This window comes from Lycium ferocissimum, chromosome 11 (assembly GCF_029784015.1).
Source record: "Lycium ferocissimum isolate CSIRO_LF1 chromosome 11, AGI_CSIRO_Lferr_CH_V1, whole genome shotgun sequence".
Lineage (NCBI taxonomy): Eukaryota > Viridiplantae > Streptophyta > Magnoliopsida > Solanales > Solanaceae > Lycium > Lycium ferocissimum.
This window is the reverse complement of record NC_081352.1, coordinates 55,785,729-55,808,229: the sequence shown is the minus strand read 5'-3', so window position 1 is coordinate 55,808,229 and position 22,501 is coordinate 55,785,729. Positions and strand designations below refer to the sequence as shown.

The window sequence follows — 22,501 nt, the reverse complement described above, 5'->3', positions numbered from 1 at the left end:
GAGATTTTTTGTGTTTCCAGTTGGATACTTGAATTTCACTGCTTGAGGGACCAGGTGCCTCCGCATTGGAGCCATCATTTACATCTAGAGATGCATGATCTCCACTTCTCTGATTAGTACTAGGAGTGCTTGACACAACATCAACAGCTCTATCATCAGTTTCAAGTGGAGTGATAGAGGGACCGGGTACATTTGAATCATCTGTACAATCTGTTGCATCTTTTTCATTGCTAGCTTCAACTTGATTCATCATTTCAGCCTTTCCATTGGTGATTTCCAGCACTTCATTTGGAATTGAGAGATCTCCATCATCTGCCTCATCCCTTTGCTCCCCAACTCATCTGTCTCATCAAAGATCACATGCACACTTTCTTCCACAATTTGAGTTCTCTTGTTGAAAACTTTATATGCCTTGCTGTGAGAAGAATATCCAAGAAAGATTCCTTCATCACTCTTAGCATCAAACTTCCCTAAGGCTTCCTTGCCATTGTTAAGAACAAAACATTTGCATCCAAAAGCCTTAAGGTAAGTTAGCTTTGGTTTCTTTCCATTTAGGAGCTCATAGGGAGTCTTTTCAAGCAAGGATCTAATCATGCACCTGTTGATCAAGTAACAAGCTGTGTTAACAGCCTCTGCCCAGAAGCTTTTGGCCACATCACTTGCAATCAGCACTGTTCTTGCCATGTCTTCAAGAGTCCTATTTTTCCTTTCCACAACACTATTTTGCTGAGGTGTTCTGGGAGTAGAGAAATTATGACCAATCCCATTTTCAGCACAGAATTCATTAAAATTTTCATTGTCAAATTCAGTGCCATGATCAGATCTTATGCTTACAACTTGATATCCCAACTTCACTTGAATCTGTTTTACAAAGGCTACAAACATAGGGAATGTTTCATCCTTGGTTCTTAGGAACAAGGTCCAAGTGAATCATGAAAAGTCATCAACAATTAAAAAAATGTACTTCTTTCCACCTCTGCTTTGAATCCTCATAGGCCCACAAAGATCCATATGAAGAAGCTCCAGGGCCTAGAGGTGCTTACTTCTTTCTTTGGTTTAAAAGAGGTTCTGACTTGCTTTCCTTTTATGATCTTTGAACTTGACATTTGGTATCCCACGGACCAGGTCCTTTGCTACTAGTTTGTTCAGCAAGGTGAAGCTTGCATATCCCAATCTTCTGTGCCACATCTCAACATTATCATCCACAGAACTGAGACAAGTCAAATCACCATCATCAGATGAGCCAAAGTCTGCTGCATAGATGTTCTTGTATCTTTTTGCAGTTAGTATCACTTCTCTAGATTTGAGATTAGTGATAGTGCTCACATGAGACAAGAACTCCACTTTGTTTCCTTTGTCGTATATTTGTGACACACTTAGCAGATTGTAGCTCAGACCCTTCACATAGTAATTTAATAGCGTGAGAGAGTGTCTTGCCAATTTTGCCAATGCCAAGAATATATCCTTTCTTTCCATTACCAAAAGACACACTCCCACCTTTCAAGGCCTTGAGTGAGAGAAAATTTTCCATCCTTCCGGTCATGTTCTTTGAGCAGCCACTATCAACAAACTATTTTTGATTGCTCCCTCTCACTCTGAAATGTTACCAGTTAGTTTTAGGAACACAAGCTAACTTGGTTCCCTTGTAATCATAGAATAGGTAAATAAGAGCTCTATTTGCCCATGCAGGCAGCACATATTTCATTTTATGGGGACCATGTCCCACCTTCTTGGGTTTGTTATCAACATAAGCTCTGTTTCTGTGTATAGACAGAAATCTTTGCTTTGCATGAGTCCTTGTAATGACCAGTGTTGCCACAGCGGGTGCAAAGCCAGTTATCAGTAACAGAAACATACTTGCTGTGAGGGTTGAACGGGGTCTTAGCCTTTTTATAACCAATGCCCTATCTACCATTATTACTCTTGCACATAATAGCCACTTTTTTCAGAGGAACAAGTCCAATGAAGAGACTTATCGAGTTCATATTTCACACGGCTTAGATCTTCTTGAAGTTGCCTATTTCTTTCTAGTTTAATAGAGAGGTTCATTTTAGCCCATTTTGAGTTCAGTATCAAGCTCAAATAAATCACTTCCCACCTGTTTTCCCTTAGAAGGGATATTCACCCATTTGTTCATCTGACTAAGAAACAAAGCATTATCCCTAGTTAACACTTCAACTTGTTCCTTTAAGTCCACAATGTTTACTACCATATCATCCCTTACTTGTTTTAATCCGTCAATCTCTTCATTTAGAACATTCCTCTCATTGATAAGGCCATGATAGGTATCAATTAGCACATTTGCAAGAGATATTAATTTCTTTTGAGAGTAAGTTTTCAGATTTTTCTGAACATCAAAGAAATTTACCTCTTCATTCTCATTGTCATCTTCATCTTTTGAATTGTCCATGAGTGCAAAGATGGACTCATAGTTCATAGGTTCATCTTCAATAGCCTTCATAGAGGTATCCCCTGTATCTTCATCATCAGATTCACTGGAGGAGTCTCCCCAAGCAGCTAAAGCCTACTTTACCAAGTTGTCAGCCATATCTCTTCTATTGAACTTCTTATCAGGGACCTGGTTCCTCCTCACTCTCTTGTTAGCATTTTATAGTAGTCTTACTTATGGAGAGGACATTCCTTGATTTAGTGACCAGGCTTCCCACATTTGTGACATAAGTCATTCTATTTAAAGTTCTTCTTTGGACCTTCCTATCTTGAAGAATCCACCATTCTTACGAATCATCTTATGGAGCCTTTTTGTAATGTAGGCCAAATCAGACTCATCATCACTTGAGTCACTTTTGGTCGCCTTCAAGACTAGGTTCTTCATTTTCTTTGGCTCCCGTCTCTCAAGCTCTTTCTTCTTCTTCACCTCTTAGGTTTTGAGATTTCCAATCAAGTCATCAATGGTTATTTTCTCCAGATCTTTGGCTTCTGTTATGGCATTAACTTTACTTTCCCAAGATCCTGGTAGAACACCAAGTATTTTTTGAACTCGCTTGTTGATTGGAATGACTTCACCAAGAGAATGAAGCTTATTGATAATGGAGGTGAAACGAGTGTGCATATCCTGAATTAGATCATTGTCTTTCATTCTAAATAGTTCATACTCAGTGGTGAGCATGTCTATTTTGGACTGTTTGACTTGAGAGGTTCCTTCATGAGCCGTCAGGAGGGCTTCCTATATTTCCTTGGTAGTTTCATAAGATGAAACATGATTGTATTCATCTGGTCCAATGCCGCACATTAAAATCTTCTTTGCCTTAAACCCCTTTTCAATGGCTTTTCTATTAGCTTTGGTATATTCTTTCCTAGGTTTTGGCTCTAGCTTTCCAGAGTCAGCATCAGTCTTTGTAAGGACAAAAGGACCATCAAGAATGATGTCCCAGAGCTCAGAATATTCAGCCATCAAATAGTCGTGCATTCTTTTTTTCCACCATCCATAGTACTTTCCATTAAGTCTTGGAGGCCTTGTGTTGACTGTCCTTCCTCAAAGTTTGGTGGAGCAGCCATAATGAGAGATCCTTTCTAGGTGTTACCTTTTTAAAAAGAACCTTCTCTACTACCAATTAATAGAAACTAAATGTCCACCAAAACAGATGGGGGACCAGGTACCTTGTCTGTTCCTTCAAGCTAAAACAGAAAGTAAACAAGAGACGATATTTACGTGAACAACTCCTTTCTCAAGGGATTAAAAACTATGACCTACCCTGGTAGGAGTTCCAACTTCACTAACTGAGCAATGTCTTTTAGATTACAAGCCTTTTGCAACCAAGGAATTAGCCTACTAATCCCTCCCCTTACAATACCTCTATTGCAAGGACTTACTTGACTAACTCTAGCCAAGAATCAAACTAATTCAACTACTTCTAGCTGAACTTCAACTCACCATAACTAACTATAGTTATGTGTCAACACAAAAAGCTTAATAAACCAAACACCTACAAAAGCCCTTCTTAAAAGAAGTGTAGGTTTACAATATATAGACCAAAAGATAAATTCAAAATAACCTAGGACTTAAGACATCTTCAGTATTAGAATCTGGTCCTTGGAGTTATTTAGTCTTGATCTTGAGAGCTCTGAGAAGGCAGTAGCGGCTACTCTTTTTAATGATGAGAATAATATGTTTTGAGTTGCTAGGTCAAACAAATGCAAGCATGTTTATATAGGGGGCCGAGTGAGGAGCATATGAGAAGCATGTGACATAGATAGAGACATTGCAATGATCCGTCAGTTCGGGGCCCGCCGTGGCTCGTAAGTTGAACAAAGGCCACGCCATATTTTGTCACGGTCGTACGGTGCCTGGGGACCTGATCAAAGACCTTGTCCTTGATACATATGTCAATCATCAAAACTCATAACTCATCAGGTGGCAACTGATTTCTCCGGCCCGAGTGGGGTCCCACCTAGTTTGGCCATGAGGATTACGTTTCTTAAATTGAAGGAGAATTTTGAGGAAAATGAGAAATCTCGAGTTTTGAATGCAGTTGTGGAATCAAAGAGAAAATTTTCGGGATTGACCAGTTGATTGTTGGGGAGAACTTCTCTCTGAGGAGGGCTAAAGGGTTTTCAATTGCTCTGATCGCAATTTTTAAAGGATTGAATGAATTAGATGCTTTGGAGTCGCAAAGAGAGCTTCATCCTATGAAGCTCTAGAAAGTGTTTTGGATAGTAGCCGTTCGTGTTTAGCCATAGCATTTGAGCAGCATTTTGCTAGTATTATTGAGGTATTGTGTCTTACCTATCAAAAGAAAATTGAAGCATATCATTTTTTACCCCACCCTAACTGTCACACACGTAAGGAGGAACAAGAAAGAAAAGAGATATAATATTGCCTTACCTTCGGGGAATCACGAGTAAGTATGTGTTAAATGTTCTTACTATATTTTGGTGATAGACCTAGTATTAATTTATGACAAATAGATGGTTAGTAAAAGTTGAGACTTATATGGGTGCTTCTTGTGTTATGTTATTTAGTTGAGATAGGAAAAGTTAGTTAACTTTAGAAATAGAGAAGCGATGGAATGTCTATCTGATACAGGTTAGGATGGTCGATGAGAGTTGAGGACTGTCAAACTTAGGTCTGGCACCCTGGGTTTGAGTTGCTGCTTCAATATCAAATAGCATCCTATAACTGGTAACGGAAGTCTAGATTGCATAATCCTTACTGCATGATATTTACGAGTTTGTGATATGACAGGAATTATGGGACCATGAGGAAAGATTATCCATCAAGACCAGCCAAACCGAAATCGAATGTGTCGTCGTGTCATTGCTAGAGGTTATACCAATCCTCTCATCCTTTTTCGAAATGTCTCGCTCCAATAAATACCATTACTCGTGCTGCGTTGCATCTTCTGCAATGTTGTGGAGGCTGAAAATTGAATGTATCACCTATTGAAGATTTGACACTTCTACTTTGAGAAATAGAGTTTCCCGGATTGGAAGGAGGAAAGAGGTTTTCGGGCCAAGTACCGTGCTAAATGAGAGTTCTATTCTCATCTTTGAATGAAAGATTTCTTTCTGCAATAGTAGGCTCTGCTGATTTGACATCTCTAAGTCCTATTAGAATGTCCTTTTCTACATTCTGCATCTATATAACAAGACCATCTTAGTCATAGTCATTCAAGGTAGAAATGAGTAATCACCCCCCTGTTGTTTTAATTTACAAAGAAAGGTAACATTTGAACATAAAGAAAACTAAACTGTATTCAGGCAGTATTTTGACCACTTAGGTAAGAAGTGCCAGCTCTCCTCATTACTGTTTATTCAAATTAATTATCAGTATCTTAAGTATTATATTCATGAAACACTGTTCAGTGACTTAAGAATTGGTTAAAAATTGTATTTCTTGTATATAACATATTCCAAGTGAGAAGTTCCATTTTACTTCGATCTTTCTGGTTTTAATTTAGGCTCCTTAAAACTTATTTCTGGTCCATAATACTATTTTCAATAGACTTTTTTTTTACCCCTCTTGTCTCCTGCCCAAACCGCAACCTCTACACTTCCCACTCGCTGATCTTGTGCTTCTTCATAGTGACTCTTAATCTTTGGGGATAATTTGAGTGCTGCGAGTCCTACACTTACAATTCCCGGTCTAATGTTCTTCCACATATTGTCTCCTTCGATTGGGATAATTGAAGTGCAAGATCCCGAATTTGAAGTTTATGATTCCTATAGCGACTTCAAGTTAACACTATAACAATAATTGGATTCACAGTCAAATATTTATAGATAGTTAGTAGATTTCTTAATGTATATACATAATTTGGGCAAAAGCTACTATGTTCATCTCATCCTACTCAGAATTCATTGCTTTGAGTTTGAGGTCACCTCGATTTTCTTGTCATAGAAATGCTGGAAAATCTATCTTCGGGCTTCATAGCTTTAACAAGAAGGTGTTCTAAAGGATATCCTGAACATTCCTTCATCGAAACAAATTTTGATATATTCTTAAACTTTACTATGTATCAACAAGATAACTTGAGATATTGTCAGTGTTGTGGCACTAATGTCGCATGAAACTCCATTCTTACATTAAATTGTTCCAGCCTTTGTTCATAGCTGGGTATGCACAACAGCCCCAACGTTGATCAAGCGCATCTCGAAAACTATATCAGAAAGGTCCAAAGAAGCCATTAATGAAAAATATCTTCAGGCGGAAAAGAAAAGATGTTTATGGTGGACTTTGTAGGCAAAAAAAAAAAAAAAAAACAAGCACTTAATTGTCTCTAGTTGACTTTCATTTTCTCCTTATGTGGATATTAGGAAGAAAGAGAAGCGGGCAGTGAATGAGTAGGAGGAGAAGAAGAAAAGCGGGCATCCCCTTTTAACTGTTGATTAAACTTTAAATAATTTGCAAACGCTGGTTAAAACTTAAACCACATCTTAAAAATGGCTACTGGTGCGCTTCGCCAGTTCTTTCCTTGGCAACTCGAATCCACTTTGTCCATCTAAGAGTCTTGGACGCACCTTATCATGTATTTCCAGTACACTCCTCTTCCTGCCGATCTCCCTTTCTCCTCGGTCCACAGAGACAATGTAGGACTGGTGCCATAGTTCATCACGGAAGAAAGGACTCACTAAGTTGGTATCACTAACTAATACTAATCTAATTTCCATGTTCTCTTAATGCTTATCTTTGACCTTCTCCTAGCCCCACCAAGAAGAAAAAAATCTAAAAGGGCTGAAAGAATAAAAAAAGAAAAAGAAAATTAAAGGACAACATTGGGAAAATGGAAGGTGATGTTCGGCTTAAGATACATATATTTATTTATTATTTGCCTTACATTTTAGTACTTTAGTTTTAATTGTCTTTTGAGTATAAATTATATCTCTTTGTACTTAATATTATATTTTTATTATGTAGGAATAAAACGGGGTATGAATTGGCTGACCTTTCACATGATGAAAGGTTCGGGATTTTACAAAGACACATGCGTGAATTTTACATGATCTTTTTATTCATTCCTTTGATGTTTTCCAGCAGGAGTTTAGTGAAGTCACTCATAAACTCATTGCATTTGTTAATTTTTCTCTACATTTTAGTCTCAAAGCATCTAGTACCGGAAGAAAGGGACGATGGATGCACCTCCAATTTGCTACAAAAAGGAGAAGAGGAAAAGAAGGTGAAGTGCATTATACTTTAAAACTCTTTGAGGCTTGTTTCCTATGCATTGGAGAATCAGGGCAGTTTGCATTCGCTCCTGTTGGAAGAATCTTAACCTGTTACATCCTTCACTAATTTGAATTGGAAAATGATATCAAAGAACCAAACTCATTTCTAGTCGGCTTATAGAGATTATTCCACATGAAATATCTCCTTTGTTGCTGCTTTAAAGTCATAAAACACTTGGATTTTACATTGTGCAGGAACTGCATAATAATCAATAGGAAGCATTAACATTGTATACGGGTAGAACCGAGGAAGCAGATATCTTCGGTTCCCCGATATGAACACTACGAAAATCATGCTCGGTTAGGATGAGACCGACCTAATCAGTGTTCAGGCTCCAAGCTCGAGTTGGAACGAGATATTGGCTATGGAGAGGCGGTTCATCCCCATGATGAGAAGGCCGAAGTATTCGCCATCAACTGGATATTTCGGCACCAATCATGGCAAATAGTTGTCACCAGATTTTGTTTCTTACTTAGAATTGTATTAGGGTTAGGACTCCTTTACTATATAAAAAGGAGCCCTCCCTTTTTACCTGGCATGTTTTTTTTGACAGAGTAGAACCACATTCTTTGTATCAAGCAAGCAATAAAGATTATCCCACTTCTGTTCATCTTCTCAATCCTCATTTTACTGTGCAAAGTTAGTCATTAGATTCCCGAGCACCGCCCCAGATCTCCGGAGCTCGAGGTCAATCGGTGTCCATCATAGCTGATATGTCTCTTTGCTTTATTTTATCATCTGCTATAAATTCTATCATTGTATTAAACTAAACCACGTATCCTTGGTTCCTCGTATAAATTCAATTATTATCCAGTTTTAGGGTAAATAGTTTGCGAGGAAGGAAAAGCCAACTAGCAATTACAGGCTCCGATCCCGATGCCCTCGGAAGATCAGAATCGGAACATACTAGACGAGATGGTCGAATTGGGGGTCCCGAGATCTTTTGTGGTACCCGATGATTCAGACACCACCAAATCTACGATAGAGAAACTCGAGCAAGTCGCACTGTTTTTTTACCTACCCGATCGGAAGGTATACCTGGGCATGTGGTTGACCCCCAAGCTCAGGCAAACGTTTATCGAGTTCCTTAAAGCTAACTCTGATTGTTTTGCCTAGTCCCATTTAGACATGACAGGTATCCCGTCAGAAATAGCTACACACATGTTGAGCCTCGATCTAAGCTTTCCACCGTTGAAACAGAAAAGAAGGCCGCAACCCGAGGTGAAACATGTATTCATCAAAGACGAGGTATGTAAACTCCTTACAATAGGATCCATTGGGGAGGTAAAATACCCGGACTGGTTAGCTAACATTGTAGTAGTGCCTAAAAAGGGAAATAAATTCAGAATGTGCGTAGATTACAAGGATTTAAATAAGGCATGCTGAAAGGATTCATTTCCTTTGCCTAGCATCTACCGCATGATCGACGCTACGACCGGTCACGAAACGCTGAGTTTCCTCGACGCCTATTCTGGATACAACCAAATACAGATGGACCTGGGGGACCAAGAGAAAACTTCTTTCTTGACCAGATTCGGCATATATTGTTACAATGTGATGCCTTTTGGCCTAAAGAATGCCGGTGCCACCTACCAGCGGCTGGTGAACCGCATGTTCGAACAACAAATAGGAAAATCAATGGAAGTTTACATAGATGACATACTTGTTAAGTCCCTGCGAGCAGAGGAGCATTTAAAGCATTTGCAGGAAACCTTCGACATACTGAGAAAATACAACATGAAGCTGAACTTCGAGAAATGTGCGTTCAGAGTTAGCTTGGGTAAATTTCTCGGTTCATGGTATCGCATCGACGTATCGAAATCAATCCTGACAAGATAAAGGCAAGCGAGGACATCATTGTGATAGACGATATCAAGAGAGTGCAAAGGTTGACAGGACGGATAGCGGCCTTGAACATATTCATCTCCAGATCCTCGGATAAAAGTCACCGATTCTTCTCGTTGTTAAAAAAGAAGACCGATTTTTCCTGGACCCCGGAATGTCAGAAGGCCTTAACAGAGCTCAAAAGTTACTTATCAAGCCCGCCTTTGCTGCACATGCCGAAAATAAGCGAAATGCTTGTACACCGTACTTGCGCATCCGACATCGAGGTAAGTGGTGTCCTGGTTCGAGAGGAAGAAGGTACGCAACACCCTGTTTATTATGTGAGCAGAACTTTAGGAGATACGAAAACCTGATACCCATACTTAGAAAAACTGGCATTAGCTTTATTGAGTGCATCTAGAAAACTGAAACCTTGTTTTCAATGTCATCCTATATGTGCTGTAACATCATATCCATTAAGGAACATCATGCATAAGGCTGAATTCTCAGGGCGGCTTGCTAAATGGGCCATCGAAATTAGTGGATACGATATTGAATATAAACTGCGAAGCGCTATCAAGTCCCAAATACTAGCTGATTTCGTGGTCGACTTTACACCGGCCATAATCCCCGAGGTTAATAAATAATTGCTCCAGGCCTCGGGGACCAGTACGGGAGTCTGGACCTTATGTACGGGCGGCGCTTCCGACATAAAGGGGTCCGGACTGGGAATTATACTTAAACCTCCCTCCGGTAACATGATAAGGCAGTCTATTAGATCCATTGATTTGACTAATATTGAAGCCGAGTATGAGGCTATGATTGCAGTTTTGGAGTTAGCTAAAAGCCTGGGAGCTAAAGCCATCGAGGCAAAATGCGATTCCCACCTGGTGGTCAACCAGGTAAACGACACGCTTGAAGACAAGGACGACCGAATGCGTAGGTATTTGGAAAAATTACAAGTGGTCCTTCGCCGATTCAAGGAATGGACATTAGATCACATACCTCGGGATTAAAATAACGAGGCCGACACACTGGCAAACCTGGGAGCATCGATAGTGTCAAAGGAATTCAATTCTGGAACCGTGGTGCAGTTGATGAGTTCGGTCATTGGGACCGGCCAGACAGAGATAAATTCAACCGGCCTCACTTGGGATTGGAGAAACAAATATATAGACTATCTTAAAATGGGAAAACTGCCTTCCGATCCCAAAGAGTGGAGGGCCCTTCGAACCAAAGCTGTCAGATTCTGTCTCGTCGATGGACAATTGTACCGGCGATCATTTTATGGTCCCTTTGCTAGATGTTTGGGGCCGGGCGAGACCGATTACGTTATAAGGGAAGAGCACGAAGGAACTTGTCGAAATCACTCGGTAGCCGATTCGTTGATACACAAGCTGATCTGAGCAGGTTACTACTGGACTGAAATGGAAAAGGACACGAGAGCATTCGTACAAAAGTGCAACAAATGCCACAAGCACGCCCCGTCAATCCATTAACCGGGGGAGGAACGCCACCCGATACTCTCCCCATGGCCATTCATGAAATGGGGAATGGATATAGTAGGGCCCCTGCCATGGGCCCCAGGTAAAGGCACATTTTATTTTTCTTATGACTGATTATTTTTCTAAATAGGTTGAAGCACAGGCTTTCGAGAAAGTCATGGAGAAAGAAGTCGTAGACATTATATACGATCATATTATCTGCTGATTCGGGATACTCGCGAAAATTACATGCGATAATGGAAAATAGTTCGTTGGCGGCAAAGTGAGCAAATTCCTCAAGGAATACAAGATGAAGAAGATTCTATCTACACGTTACTATCCGAGTGCCAACAATCAAGCCGAGTCAACAAATAAGATCATATTGCAAAACTTAAAAAAGAGGTTGATCGGTTCTAAACATAGGTGGAAGGAGATACTACCCGAGGTCCTGTGGGCCTATCGCATGATGGAAAGGTCGAGTACCGAGGAGACCCTTTTTTCCCTTGTCTATGGAACCGAGGCATTAATTCCCGTTGAAGTGGGTGAACCGAGCTTAAGATTTCGTCATGCAATAGAAGGTTCGAATCAAGAGGCAATGGCAACTAGTCTGAACCTAGTAGACGAGAAGAGGGAGACCGCCTACGTCCGAATTGCGGCCCAAAAACAGAGAATGCAGAGGTATTACAACCGAAGGGCCAACTTCAGGCACTTCCAAGTTGGGGACTTGGTTCTAAGGAAGATAACTCTCCATACCAAAGACCCCAACGATGGGAAATTAGGCCCGAACTAGGAAGGGCCATACAGGGTCACCGGTATCACCGGGAAAGGCTCATATCAGCTAGAGAATGAAAATGGAAAACAACTTCCAAACAACTAGAATGTGGCACACTTAAAACGGTATTATTATTAAAGGTACAAGAAAAACTTATTTCGTTTATATCTTTTTGAACTAACCATGCAGGCACAGCGAGGGAAGCAGCACGAGGGGAGTCAAGAAAAGTAGATCTAGGTCAGAAAGCATGTGCTGTACTCTTTTTCCCTTCGATCGGTTTTGTCCCAAAAAGGGTTTTCTGACAAGGTTTTTAATGAGACAGCGCCGTACAACGTTCTACCAATTCATGAAGACCGGTCAAGAACCGGGGACTTGAGACATGCTACTTCGGATCAATAGTACCTGAGCTTTCATACTTCAAACCCAAGTACTTGGGGACTATCACACCCTCGGCTAGCTGGTAACCATGTAAATCAAGCTTGAATGATAGGATTGAATGTAAGGGCCAAACGGTCGATTGAACCGTGCCCATCTAGTTCGTTCTTGCCACGACAGAGAATGTAATTTTGTCTCTAACTTTGTCAATAAAGCAAGGAACATACCTCGATACATCATTTCAATGTTGCATCAATATTCGCACTATATCGAACACTCACTTACAAGAAACAAATAAAATAGACTATGGTCTAACATCTCCGAAAATGATTCGGTTGACATATTTGGCCAGCTTTGAATAAAATGATGATCGGGGACACTCAGGGTCCCAGCCCAGAAAAACTGAGAAAGTTTAGCTTTTGACAAAATCATGACATACGATAAAAAACTATAAGAAATAATGAATACATCGGATAAAATCTCCCTTCGATTCATAAATACAAGTCAAAAACTTTACAAAAACTCGGATAAACGGCCTCGGAGAAAATTTACAAAGAAGAAAATTAAAACAAAGGGAAGGCCAAAACAATAACATTGGGCTCGTAAACTCAATCTTCGCCCGAGCCTTCGGCATCACCATCATCTGAGCCGAGATCATTGTCCAAATTATCGAGATCAAAAGCGGCCTTCGCCTTAGCCTCGAGCACCCTGGCTTCCTCGATCAGTTCCGACAGGTCCAGCCCAGCAAATTGAATCTCTTCCAACGTCTCCCTTCGGGATAGACACCGCATGTACTAGGCTCGAAGTCCGCTAACCCTCTCGGCCGCAGTTACACCAGCTTTATACTGATCCAACATACTATCATAGCTCGAGATCTGGCCCAGGGCCTCGTTATGTTTGGCCCTCAGATTACTAATATTATGATTAAGGCTATCCTGTTCGGATTCGGCCAAAACAAGTTTCGAACGAAGCTCATCTACTTGCCCCGTCATCACACGGAGCTTCTCCTCCTGGAAACCTCATTCGGCGGTAGCGCTGGCCATCCTTTCTTTATAGACCTCAAATTCGGGCTTCATCCTGTCGAGCTCTGCCTGAAGTCGATCGATCTGCGAGCCTGAGAAGGGGTAGTGTTAGCGTCAGCTACTAGCAACTTAATACGAACTTCAAAATCCCTTACCTTCTCTGCCAATTGGTCATGCTCCCATTTGGCCTCAACGGCTTCATTCCAGGCTGTTGCAAGGTCTGACTGAAGGGCATAGGGGTCGGGCAGGCTTGAGATATACGCCAGTTTTTGTTGATAAAGAGCCCTGAGCTTATTCGCATTCTGAGTCTTTTTCTCGAGTAGCTCATTAAGGCGGTCTACCCCCACTCTCATTCGGTGGAAAGTAGCATGGTGTAGCACGGAAGCCTAAAAGAAAAGAGGGAGTGATAGTTAAGATGGGACACAGAAATAAAACTAAGTATAAAAAGTAAAAAGGGATAAGGCATACCCGGTTCAAAGCATGTTGGGCCTCGTTGAAGGGACACGCCTCACTGACCTCCATCATCTTCTTCCGATCATCTTCGGTCACCAGAGGATACAAATAATTAGATATCCCATCTGGCCTCGATAGCATATTCATATCGGTTGGCACCATAAACGACACCAGCCTTTTTCGATTCGGGTCGGCACTAGGGGCCGAAAACGTCTTCTCCACTCTCAGGCCAGAATTCACCCCGAAACGATTGGTGATGGGGATGGAAAAATCTTTGAATACCAATTTTACCATGGCCTGTATATCATCAATCTCCTCCAGTTTCATCGTCCGTTCAGCTATTTTTCCTTTACCTTTGGGACTGACGGGAGGGATATCCACCTGTGGGGGCGGCGAATCCTGTATGCAAATAATGGTCTTAGCCGAAGCCACAGCTTGAATAGAAAGAACGGAACCTTTACCATATAAAGGCGGAATGTAAGGTACCTTCGAGCCCGATACCGAAGACGTTACCCTCGATCTAGCGGCACCTTCGAATTCCCTGCCTGCCAACCCAAAGGCTTCCATACCCGCCGATCTTATGGAATCAATGTCCGAGCCCACGGGCTCCTAACTTAAACTTTTCACTAAGGGTGGAGCCATTTCAGTGCTTCCTTTCATCTTGTGGCTGATCCTTTCTTTGGAGGGCCGATGCCTGGTCAACGCCTGGTCCTCTTCCTCAGATTGATTCTTGAGCGAATCAATGACGTTGGCATCCAAGGCCCTCGCTCGAACCTCTTATTTAATGGGCTCCCTAATGATGAGCCTCGTTCTTTTTCGGGCATCCGACGGGGCACCTGAAGATTCATAGGACCGCTTTCTTCTTCACTCTCCCTTACCTCCTTCGGTGGTTTCTCCTCAGACTTAAGACTCGACAAGGGGTTTAGAGGGACGTTCAGGATCAAAGGGCTCATGGCCGGCTTCGTCGGCTGAGGCATCTTCTTCATCATGCCCCGAATTCGGGTAGCCTTCGAAAGACCTGTATGTTCCTAAGCAGTAGTTCGTCATACGTTTCTTTTGTCAGAGGGAGAAATTTGTGAAAAACTCTTTTACACGAAAAATGTTATTCTAAACTAGTGCCAAATTGTCATCAGTCAAAGTACCTTCAAGGGGGAAAGTAAAGGAAGTAACAGTGCTAGAAAGACACTACAAAAATTATTTAAAATGTAAAATATAATAAAATCATTACACGAGGAAGAGGAGAAGGAGAAGAAGATCATGGCATGTTTTGCCTCAGCCCTCATATGAGTACTTTAAAGGGAAGGGACAAGGAGAGGTTTTGAAGAGAAGGAACATAAGCTTAATGTTCCCTAATTTATATCGGGTGTCCAACCAAAGAGGACTGACGGAGACACTCCAACAAATTTGTAGGTCTCATGAGGGCGTTTTTCATTGGGACTTAACATTCAGAAGAAACCTTCAAGACTAGGTGATGGAAGAGTTTCAAAATTTGATTGAGTTTTCGTATGGGCTAGTCACACCGACAAGAGAGTGGAGATGGGATTTTCAGGGCGAGCTCTTTTTATAAGAAGCTACTTGTGAGAGAGGAATGTACTTTCACCCATGACGTGATCTGGATTTCTAAAGCACTGAGGAAGGTGTACGGAATTCGGACAAAATCAATAACAAAAAAATTATTTGCAAATAATTGGTCCCTGAAAATTTCCATTGGACGTAGAAGTCCATCACAAGGGAAAATAAGTGTTGGCTGTGTTAACTAATCAATCAGTATGCTTTTAGCAGACTTTATTTTTTTTTCCTTTTCCTAGCGTAAGCATAGAAATAAAATATTTCCTTTTATTGTCTTTCCTTAATCAATTAGGTTTACAGTAGCAATAACAACAACAATATACCCAATGTAATCTCATAAGTGGGTCTGGGGAGGGTAGAGTGTACGCAGACCTTACCCCTTGATAAGCCATGCTACCTTGTGTTTTGGTGTTTTGATGATTAGACAAACCTACTCCTCAACCAATTGCGATGATAGAAAGACCAGGTCTCCTGAAGTGTCATACAGTCAACTCTACAGCTGTAAAGCTGCTGTCACTGTAGCATTACAACAGAGCAGCATATAGCAACAAAGTTGCTTTATAGGCTGTCACCTTCACTCTTCCTCTACATATTCAAACATCATGCTAAAGTGAAGATTTAATTTTTGCAAAATCTAGAAATTGTTCACATCTAAAAGTGCAAGTCTCCACCCATCAAGGAGTGTTCAAGAACAAAGCTTCAACAAATCCAAGGACCTATTCTTCTACAACTAAAGTTGTGTTAAGTCTTAGGAGTGTTAAGTTTTGTTCTTTTGTTCTTAAACCTATAAGCCTACTCTTCTCTAAAGGAAGCTATTGTAGGTACTTTGAATTCTCAATAGTTATGCATAGGTAGTTTACCTTCATTCTATTACGTGGTACCTGTAGGTAGAGTTAGTTAAGGTGTATTAGTGTGTCTGGGGGTACTTAAACAGTGTTGAACTCTCAAAGTCTGCTTGTAGGAAGTGCATCTTTATAAGCGTTTGAGTGGTACACTAGGCTAGAGTTAGTCTAGGCGTATTAGTTATCCTGGCTAGAGTTCCTTGCAGTAGGGGTACGGTAAGGGTGGAGGGATTATGTGAGTTAATTCCTAGATTGCAAGAGTTGTAATCTGAAGTTGCTCGGTGTTGTGGAGTTGAAATCCTACGTGGCTTGAGCAAGGAGTTTTCCACGGCAATATCCTGTGTTATTTACTTACTGTACTGCAACAGGGAACTGGTAAACAACCAAATCCCTCATATATTGTTTGGTGGACGCACAACTTTTTATCACCCTACCTTGAGAGGTAGAGAGGTTGTTTTCGATAGCCCTTGGCTCAAAGAAGCAACAAATAATAACATAAATCAAAGGACAAAGAAAGCAACAGATAATCAGTTAGGATTCACTTGTATAAATCACCCTTCTCATGGGATATATAGACATACTGAAATACAAAGAAGCCTTTTGTTCTTTCTCAAATTCTACAGTCCAACAATAAATGAATCATGAGCATAAAAATCCAACAACCCAAAATAATACTCCCTCCGTCCTAATTTATGCGGTACCCTTTCCTTTTTAATCTGTCCCAAAAAGAATGTCATCTTTCTATATAATTAGAAACTTAACTTTAAAATCTCCATCTTACCCTTAATGAAATGATTTATAGCCACACAAATGTGTAAGGTTTGTTTTAGGCTATAAATTTCAAAAGTCTTCTTTTCTTTCTTAAAATTGTACCAAGTCAAACAGTGCCACGTAAATTGGGACCGAGGGAGTAATTAGAACTAGAAATCTAGTAAATGGATATTGAGTAAGCTACTCAAATTAAAATTTTCAGACCGAATATAAGAATATGCAACTAACCTGTCCTAATTAGTGGCGACTTAAGACATCCTAGTGTGCAAAGTAATGTGGAAGTACAAATTCTAGGCTATACAGGTATGCTTCTTTGCCAGGATATTGCAATTGGATTAATTAAGAAATAATCACATGACTTGCATTTTAGATTGAGAAAAATGTACTAGTGCTAAAGTAAGTTGTAAGACTCAGGTGTCTACTTACAGTGAAGGCCAAAAAATGCAAAAGAGAAAATGGAAATCTCCAAAGAGGACATCTTACACGATCCGAGAAAAAACGCTTTTATATCTTGTTCATGCCACGATCTCTTGTGATCCTATGGTTTGTCCGGTCAACATTACGTGCCACTTGCTGACCCATTTGTTCTATCAAATCATGCATCTCAACCATTCCTTTTGAAATATATAACACCGATTTTTGGATGAGGGCATCTATTCCAATCTCTGATCGGAAGCCAAAACTATTTAGTATTGTTATCACATCATATCTCTTTCTTCTTCTAAAGAAGTATGCAATATCAAGGAATATATTCTTCTCTTCATGGTTCAATCCATTTAGACTTAAACTGAGCCGCTCAAAATTTTTCTCATATCCAGTATCTCTGAGTCTATCTAATGCACTTCTCCACTCAATTATGCCTCTTTTGTTGAGAAAGGAACCCGAGACCTTAAGAGCTAAGGGTAAGCCTTTAGCATAATCTACTACAGACTCGGAGAGTTCCAAAAAATCTTTATCAGGAGTTCGTTTCTGAAAAGAGTGCCAACTAAAAAGTTCAAGAGCCTCATCTTTAGCCAATTCAGGAACAGAATATAACTGGTCATGACTACGTAGTAAATCTTTGTTTCTAGTTGTTGTAATGACTCTACTACCATCACCAAACCAATCATGCTTTCCAACTAAATACTCTAATTGGTGGTCATCATCCACATCATCAAAAACAATTAGAACTTTCCAGTGGCAAAGCCTTCTTTTTATCAAGTCAGCTCCTTCATAAAAACTTGCTATGTTCATTGGTTTTTCGTTTAAGAGTCTTGAAAGAAGTGTCTTCTGCAAGTACATCAGCCCATGTTTCTTTGATTCTTCTCTAACATTAGCAAAAAAACAAGGCCCTTGAAATTGATGAGAAATCTGGTAAAAAAATTTTCTTGCAACAGTTGTCTTCCCGGCGCCTTCGATCCCCCATATTCCAATAAAACAGATATCACCTGATCGAAACTTCAATAATGATTCTACTCCACCTATACAAGATTCGATTCCTACTAGATAGTTTTCAGTTCTTTGAAATGGTGTGGTGCATATTTCGGAAGTTATCATTTATAATCTTGTCAATATATTCTGCTTCATTCCCTTTAGCAGTTTTATGAACATCCAGTCCTGCTATATCAGCAGCTCTACATAGAGCATCCTTCCACCTCTGCACCCTCTCCAAATTATCTTTGAGATTTGTCTTATCTTTTTTTTTTTCTGAGAGCACGATCTGTCTTGTTGGCTAATACCTTCTGCAGACCACACTTGAAATCTGCCTCGTGTTTGGTTACCAACTTCTCAAAACTAGCCTTGTAATCTTCCACGTGTTTTTCCAACGCTTTAGCAAAGCTGTTGCTCTCACCTTTCATGCGTATATCTGATGGCTCAATATTATAGAAGATAGGATATGCTTTCTGTTCCTTCTTGTCAACACAGTCCATGATCATTGTGAGCTCCTCCAAGCACCAGGTGGATGAAGCATAGTCCTCAGAGAAGATAATAATGGCAGTTCTTGATTCCTCAATGGCTTTCAAGAGTTCTGTTGAAATGAACTTACCTTTTTCAAGTTTCATATCATCTTTGAATACGTTGATTCCTATGTATTCCAGACATTTATAAAGATGGGCAAAAAATTATTGTGAGTATCATGCCCTCTAAAACTCAAAAAGGCATCATATTTCCATTTTTTAATCGGTTCATTCTGGGGAGCCACGGGAAATGTAAGAGTTCTGGTGATCTGATTTGCAGAAAGAACAGTTTTCACATCTTTTCATGCCAAAGCCTACTGCAATTCCATGGTTTGCGCTGCTCAGCATCATGTACCACTTGCTGACCCATTTGTGCTATTGAATCATGCATCTCAATCTTTCCTTTTGAGATATACAAAAATGGTCCTTTGAGGACATTTATTCCGGTTTTTGACTTGAAGCCAAATCCATCCAGTATGGTAATCACATCTTTTTTCTCTTTTCCTCTAAAGAAGCATGCAATATGAAGAAAAATATTCTTGTATTCATCGCACAATGTATCTAAACTTAAGCTGAATAGCCTAAATATTTTCCCATCACTGAAATCTTTGAGTCTATATAATGCACTTCTCTGCTCTACCAGCCCTTGTTTGTAGAGAAAAGAACCCAAGACCTCCAAAGCTAAGGGTAAGCCTTTAGCATAATCTACTACACAACATGAGAGCTCTTCAAAGTCTTTAACCGGAGTTCCTTTTTGAAAAGTGTGCCAACTAAAAAGATTTAAAGCCGCATGGTTAGTCAGTTCTGGGACACGACATAGCACATCATACCTAAGTAAATAAAAGTTTGTAGTTGTTGTAGTGACCCTACTGCCATCACCAAACCAATCACGCTTTCCAGCTAAATTGTCACGACCCGACTAGGGGCCATGACGGGTACTCGAAGCTACCCTACCGAGCACTACCTGTCATACTTGCCGTCAAACTCACCCTGAATACACATTATGCCGGACACGAAACCTATCATGAGATGGTCATTAACATTTACAAAACATGTAGATATATATATATCAGCCCACGAGGCTACTAAAAATGATATACAAAATATACACTGGTGTATCCATGAGACGTTTACTACCCACGCATATGCATCTATGAGCCTCTACTGGAGTACTGAGACAATAGGACGGGACAGGACCCCGTCATACCCAAATATGTGCACAAAAGAATGTATCAACAGATAGCACCTCTGAAGTAGTGGAGTGCTCCTATACAGCTGCTGATAGGCTTCTATGAGTCTGCACCGTCTCCCTGTCTACCTGTGGGCATGAACACATCGTCCAAAAAGAAAGGACGTCAGTACGAACAATATACTGAGTATGTAAGGCATATATGATAACAGAATAAGGAAATATAGAAAACAGAAGAAGAAAGTATCAATACGACTGCTTGCCTCTTAAGGTGGAATCATGCATGCTCACTATTTTTTTTACCTTTTAGAACATATCACACATAATACATACACTGTCTGAACCAATAACATCAATAGCCTGCATCCGGGTAATCATATCACACCGCCCACTAGTGGTGCTGTCATCATCATTCATAAGCCGCCCGCCTTAGCGGTGCTGCCCGTGCCATATAGACACGGTGTTATAAGCCGCCCACCTTAGCGATGCTGCCTGGCCATATAGGTCCGGTGTAATCTCATTATCAAATACTTATCATAAAGCATGCATAAGAACTCAAGTAAAAGCTACTATTCTATTGGGGTGGCATAAGGTCGAGAACCCCCAATTCCCTTATGGAGTAGTCATGATCATCATGCCTCACCTTGAAGAAACTAGCATTATAAGGTGAGCCTAACAACAATGAATAACATCAAGAAATCATATAAGGATCATTAGCTTCATAAGAATATCATATCATAAGCTTTAGGATCTCTAGACTTAGATTCATCATTGTCATTGTCATATACATAACACATCTCTTATCAGTATCTCGTGGGAAACTGTTATATCCCGCAATTTTGCATATTCGAGAAAATTTGAAATAATTGTGACAAGCTAAAGACAAGGTCATATTGGGATTTTGTTCAACATATATGTTGTTCATGGAAAATATTGATGTGGAAATATGGAAGAAGGCCGAGGGTAAAATTGGAAATTTCAAAAATTAGTTTCGGGAATTACAAAATATGGCCCATAACTAATTGGGCCCAAAAAAAAAAAAAAGAGAAATTTTGGCCCAAGAGTAAGGGGTGGCCGGCCAACAATGGCCCAAGCCCATGGGATTTTAATTAATTTTCCATGTGGTTATTATATAATCCTAGAAGATTCAAGAAAATGGCACAAGTTAGAAAAGCAAGAACAAGAGAAAAAAAAAAGGAAAGGGGACGGCTAAGAGAGAAAGAGGAAAAAAAAAAAAAAAGAAAAAAATTCCTAAGCCTTCAACTTGATTTCAAGAATCATAATTTTCTTGAATTCTTGTCAAGTTCGAGATTCTCTACAAAGTGGTATAATTATTTTGGTAAGAAACTATCTTTGGTGGTAAAGAGAATTTATTGGAGAAAGGTAAGAATTTTATGTTCTTTTCATGTCATGGAAGATATATACATGTTATAGTATGTAGAAGTGAATGTAAAGTATGAATATTTTGTGTGTTGTGCATAGGGGTGTTGTGGCCGTGTAGTGTTATGGGTGAAGGGGAGATGAATAAATATTATTTAGTATGTTAATTGTGTTGTTGGAGTTTTATGATGGAAATGGAAGGTTAATGGTTCTAGTTAGCATGAAAAAAATTATTGGTAAGTTGTTGTTGGAAAATATGTGACTTTATTATAGTTTATGTAATTATGAGAATGAAGTTGTAAGGTGCAAATTATGATTGTTGTTAATGATAATGGAAGGTGAAAATGTGTTGTGGATGTTTATGTTGAAGGTTGGAAGTTTTGGATGAATTATGGCTTTGGTGGAAAGTTTGTATATTTTGTATATCTTGTGTATATATTGTAGAAATGATATGAAATGCTTCCGAATGGCATCGTAATGATTTTGATTAGTAATGAATGTGAGTATGATGGTGTTGGTTTGAAAATTTGAAGTCGGAATGGAAGCTATTGCATTATGTTAAGAAGAAGACTAGTTGTGTGTTCTATTGTGATTGTTGATGTTGTTGATGTTGTTGTTGGGTTGTTGTTGATTGTTTTGAGCCGAGTTGAATCTCGGGGATGCTATATGTATAAGGGAGATGCTGCCCAAATTTTTGTAGAACAGTATTGGTTAAGGTTGAAAATTGTAAGTCTCATGAATAGTAATTGGTAAATGTGACCATTTGCAGTTTTTGGACGAAACGGGATTTGAGATTGGGCGATCGTAAAAGGCAAGAAAGGTATGTAAAGCCTTACCCTTCTTTCTTTTGGCATGTCTTAGGTGTGATAGGTTTGAATACGAACCCCGAGGATGACTCTACTCTTAGGAATCCGCATCTAAAGTTGCCCCTTTTTCATTCAGTAGAATTGAATTATATATGCTCTAAGTAGTTGGAAAAAATGGCCTAAATATCTGTAACTTTCACAATTGGAACCGGATTGCCTTGAAACTTTCGTAGACGACTTCACAAGACCTAATGTCCGGAATTTATGTACGCCACTTCGGCTTGGCCCAAGGTGGGCCCACAATGTCCCTAACTTCCATAAACGGTCTCGAATTGCTTGGAAATGGTCGTAGATGTTTTATAATGAATGATGTCCATAACGATACTTGAAAAG

General features: G+C 39.9%; 2 protein-coding genes and 1 pseudogene across 2 annotated transcripts; 1 reads left to right on the top strand and 2 right to left on the bottom strand.

Annotated features, from left to right (window-relative positions):
- Positions 1 to 22,501, top strand: part of LOC132038500 (stress-response A/B barrel domain-containing protein UP3-like) — an 81,927-nt pseudogene that overhangs the window by 9,899 nt on the left and 49,527 nt on the right.
- Positions 17,301 to 18,343, bottom strand: LOC132037106 (disease resistance protein Roq1-like). Its single transcript, XM_059427564.1, has one exon. It carries the CDS (start codon positions 18,330 to 18,332, stop codon positions 17,301 to 17,303), a length of 1,032 nt encoding a protein of 343 aa, XP_059283547.1. The 5' UTR covers positions 18,333 to 18,343.
- Positions 18,467 to 18,838, bottom strand: LOC132036216 (TMV resistance protein N-like). The gene has a single exon (XM_059426493.1). The coding sequence runs from the start codon at positions 18,836 to 18,838 to the stop codon at positions 18,467 to 18,469; it is 372 nt and encodes a 123-aa protein (XP_059282476.1).